The sequence below is a fragment of the Mastomys coucha genome, unplaced genomic scaffold (assembly GCF_008632895.1).
Source record: "Mastomys coucha isolate ucsf_1 unplaced genomic scaffold, UCSF_Mcou_1 pScaffold15, whole genome shotgun sequence".
NCBI lineage: Eukaryota > Metazoa > Chordata > Mammalia > Rodentia > Muridae > Mastomys > Mastomys coucha.
This window is the reverse complement of record NW_022196897.1, coordinates 137,234,282-137,238,315: the sequence shown is the minus strand read 5'-3', so window position 1 is coordinate 137,238,315 and position 4,034 is coordinate 137,234,282. Positions and strand designations below refer to the sequence as shown.

General features: G+C 49.8%; 2 protein-coding genes across 17 annotated transcripts in view; one reads left to right on the top strand and one right to left on the bottom strand.

The window, feature by feature from the left end:
- Nucleotides 1-1,251, bottom strand: part of Fkbp1a (FKBP prolyl isomerase 1A) — a 19,348-nt gene extending 18,097 nt beyond the window's left edge. Inside the window, exons 1-3 of one of the 4 annotated variants that reach the window (XM_031372218.1) lie at nt 994-1,030; nt 874-921; nt 100-237 (exon numbers count right to left, since the gene is read on the bottom strand). In XM_031372218.1, the coding sequence (XP_031228078.1) occupies nt 100-214 (115 nt within the window). In that variant the 5' untranslated portion in view covers nt 215-237; nt 874-921; nt 994-1,030. Of the gene's footprint in view, nt 1-99; nt 238-726; nt 812-873; nt 922-993 lie in introns of those variants that run through there. The other 3 variants (XM_031372223.1, XM_031372220.1, XM_031372221.1) reach the window with 3 other exon arrangements.
- The window catches only part of LOC116091140, a 24,662-nt gene continuing 20,870 nt past the window's right edge, over nt 243-4,034 (top strand). For 5 of the 13 annotated variants that reach the window (XR_004118945.1, XR_004118943.1, XR_004118944.1 and 2 more), the window contains exons 1-3: nt 243-942; nt 2,869-2,988; nt 3,597-3,741. Coding sequence is in view for 4 of the 13 variants with exons in the window: in XM_031372217.1 (XP_031228077.1) it covers nt 772-942; nt 2,869-2,988; nt 3,597-3,741 (436 nt within the window). In the remaining 9 variants the exon portion in view is untranslated. Of the gene's footprint in view, nt 2,989-3,596; nt 3,742-4,034 lie in introns of all 13 variants that reach the window. The other 8 variants (XR_004118951.1, XR_004118949.1, XR_004118950.1 and 5 more) reach the window with 6 other exon arrangements.

Sequence of the window (4,034 nt, the reverse complement as noted above, 5' to 3'; positions counted from 1 at the left end):
AGGGGGGGGGAGCCGATTCCTATCAGCTGCGGCTACACCACTCAGCTTAGCTATGAAGTCACAGTCTGCTACCCCTCCCCCTCCCTAACCCAGGAAGACCTTGTAAGGGCATGGAGTAAAAGATGGTCCCAGGGCCAGCGGTCTTGATGCTTGAATTCTGGCTGGGTGTGCGCGTCTTTAAAATTTCCTTTGACTTAGTTACTGTGCACTGCATTCACGACCCCCAGTTTCTTTTATCTTTAAAAAAAATGGGGGTGAGAAAGTCTCTACTCTCAGAAAGGGGAAAGGAAAATGATATGGTACACATCCCCTTGTCTGGTAATCACTGCCATGGTGGCCGAGATTTGCAAGTGGGTCAAAGAGAAATAGACATTATATTATCTATTTCCGAAAGGGCACGTGAAGCCACAATTATGACTTAGCAAGTGGGTCGTTTCCCACCCGCCCCAGAAAGGTGAATTCAAGAGTTCCCCTGGGGAAGGGTGGCTGGGTAGACTAGGAATTCTCTCCCCTTAACTACTCAAGGGAGAACCCCAAAGCACGGGGAAGGCATCATGCCATCGGGGTTCGGAAACGGTTCAAATCTCCCGAAGGGTCCCTGGCCGAGAGCGTGTGACCTCCGCCAGGCGATGGGTTCGCCCCAGCTTCAGTTTCTACAAAAGGACAGCAGGCTCCCGGCGGCATCCGGGGCCGCGCACAGTGCAGGGTGTACCAGACAGCGCTAACCCGAAGTCCCGCTTGGCGCGGCGGGCCCAGCCTGTCCCTCGGGGCATGGCCACCGCCCAGGCCTCGGCCGCCGGCCACGCGGCCACCACGCCCCGACTCCCAGCCACCGCCCCTCCCGCCGGGCCCCACCCGGCCGGTCCGACTCACCGGTGTAGTGAACAACGCAGGTCTGGCCGCGCTTCGGGAAGGTGCGCCCTGAGGAGAGACAGACTGCAGGTGAGTGGCTGGAGCTGCGGCCGGGGAGCGGGGCGGCGGGTGTCTACTCACCGTCTCCAGGAGAGATGGTCTCCACCTGCACTCCCATGGCGGCGGCGGCGTTGGCGGAGGAGAAGAACGCGGGTGGCGGCGCGACGGGCGGCGTGGAGCCGGAGCGGACCTGGCGGCGGTTCAGATGTTCAGCTTCGTCCCTCTCGTGTCTTCTGCGCACGCGCACGGCACTGCACGCCCCGCCCCGCCCTGCTTGCGCGAGGCGCTCCCATCCCTGAGCGGGGCGGCTGGGCGGAGGGACCGGAAGTCCGGAGGCCACCGACCCCCGGATGCAGCTGCGGCGGAAGGCGCGTCCTGTTGGCTACTCCCGGCTTTCCTCTGCGTTTCTCCGCCTCGGAAACGCCGCGGTAATAACGGGTCCACCAGCTACTGACGAGCTCACTTAGAGATGCTTTACTCTCGCGCGCGTCTAATTGTCCTGTAAAGACGACAGTTGTGAGTTGGCGGTGCACCTGTGGAACCAAGGGAAGGTCCGTAAGTGGCCCTCGGTTCCGAGCTCCCTATTGGAAGAGTCAGTGTTAACACTGGCCTGCACGAAAGCCCACTTTCCACGAATACTATATATTAATATATATGGAAATGTAGAGGGCAGTGGTGGCGCACGACTTTAATCCCAGCACTCGGGAGGTAGAGGCAGGCCTGGTCTACAGAGCGAGTTCCAGGGCAGTCAAGAAGGATAAACTTCTTTGTCTCAAAAAAACAAAACAAAACAAACAAAACCAAAAAGAAAATATCTATGTATGGGGCTCTGTGAGTTTTGCTTGAATATCTTCAGTACTTTAAAGAATAAAAACTTAATGGGCTAGAAAGATGGCTCCGGTGTTAAAAGCACTGGTTGCTCTTCCCGAGTTCAATTCCCACACCCACATATAACGTTTCACAACTGTCTGTGCTATCTCCAGTTCCAGGGAATCACACACTCGGTGTACAGGTGCATACATAGGCAGAACACTCATTCACATAAAATAAAAGTGCCAGGGTTGCTGGTGCAGACCTCTAACCCCAGTGCTGAGAAGAGGCTAGTCAGACTAGCCTATTCAGTGAGCCCCGGGCCAGTGAGAAACCGTATCAAAAGAGGTAGACAGGAAACAACGTTCCCGAAGACCATACGTGCAGCTGAACCAGTCTGCCTCCATCTTAGGCTGAATTCAGAAATTCAGAAGCTGGTTCCTTACCTCTGGCCCTCTGGGACTGAGTAACTGTACCTTAGGGGGTGCACATCTTGGAGAAGCACACACCTTCAGTTTGTTGGAGTGCCTGAGCAAACATCAGCATCAAAAAACCAAGCCAACAAACCCCTTAAAAACATATTATTTATTTTATGGAGTCTTCCTCTGGTAAATCATAGAAGCTTTTAATTTTTTTTCTATGACATCTGGTTTCTGGTTCTGTTAGATCCCAATCTAGGGACCAAACTGCTGCAGAGGTGATCTACACCACGACATCCCCACAAACAGAGCCAGAAAGTCCTGGACTTGCTCAGAGCTGATGTAAACCAGTCTAGTCAACGTGCTACTTCCTTTCTCTTTGTCTGGGCCAGCAAACCACATGCTTCTGACGAATACCCCACAACCCTAGCCCCCTCCTGGCCTTTGGGTAATATTTCAGCCTTACTGGGCTCTAACAATGACATCCTAATCTTTGCAGTTAGTAGGTATAGAGAAGAATACATCTTCTCTTGTTCTCAGCCAAGAGTTGGAATATTAGGTCCAAGGGAACTAACTCCCTGGCAAAGGAAACAAAATAGCTACTTATAGAACTTATTGGCATACCAAGATTATGTGGCCTTAAAATATTTGTTTTATCCTTGCTAACCAAACAGATGTAATTTATGATTTCATCATTTGATACATTCCAAATTTTGTTTCCACCCAGATAAAGAATGCTAAGACCCTACCAAAGATTTCACAGGGGCACAGAAGACAGGCAGGGAATGAAGATCCAGCCTGCCTCCATCCTAGGTTTCAAAGCCATCTTATCATAAAGACAAAGGAGGTCCGTTCCTGTTTATGATTAAACCTGTTTCTCAAGGATTGAGCTATGCCTCACCTGTAACCTGAACTACAAATAGTTCAGTACTGCCTGTTCCAGCAATGGCAGGCATGTCTTTGTTTCAAAGAGTTGTTTATAACCACCTTGCAATCCTACCCTTGTTTCAAAAGATTGTATGACCACCTATGACTGCCTTGTTATGACCATGACTACCTTGTTATGACCATGACTACCTTGTTATGACCATGACTACTTTGATATTCCCACCTTGCAACCATGTCTTGGTTTCAAGAGATCATTAGAACTGACTTGTTTGCCCTGTTCCTGTAACTCCACCTATTTTGCCCATCAAATCCCCCATTTGGAAACTCCCTACCCCTGACTATGAAGCCTTGTCTCCCTCACATCCAATCTCAGACTCTGCCTTAGGGAGAGGCAGCCTCTGGAAATTTTTTTTTTTAAGCCTTTAATTAATGGTAGTCTTTCTCCTCCCATCTTTGGGATTAACACAGCCTCCACACATATACATGCACATAAATTTGCATGTACATATGTACTCACACAATAAATATAAAAGAATTCCAACTATATTTCGAAATGTCTGAATCTAGGTGACCATTCTGAGGAAGCTCTCCTTTTGCTCGTTTGAATTGGACTTTCTGCTACTTCCAGCTAATGGATTCTTGGCTTATATAATATCCCAACTGATAGATCTTGAAGACCAGCCACCCTTACTGGTTTCCCAGCTGCTTGAAGGTATATGAATGACTTCAGGGAACTCTCCTGCTGAAACATGCATCAGAATCGCCCATTAGAAACCCAGAATCTCACTCTAGTGTGATGTGTGACCAGAGAATCTGTATTTCTAAAAACTTAAACGTAATACTCAAATTAGTTGGTTTTGGGTATCTAAATATTGTGCTCAGAGCCAGCTGGTGGTGTATACTTTTAATCCCAGGACTCCAGAGGCAGAGATAGGCCCAGGCCAGCCTACTCTACTACAGAGCAAGTTCCAGGTCAGCCAGGGCTACAGAGAAACCCTGCCTAAA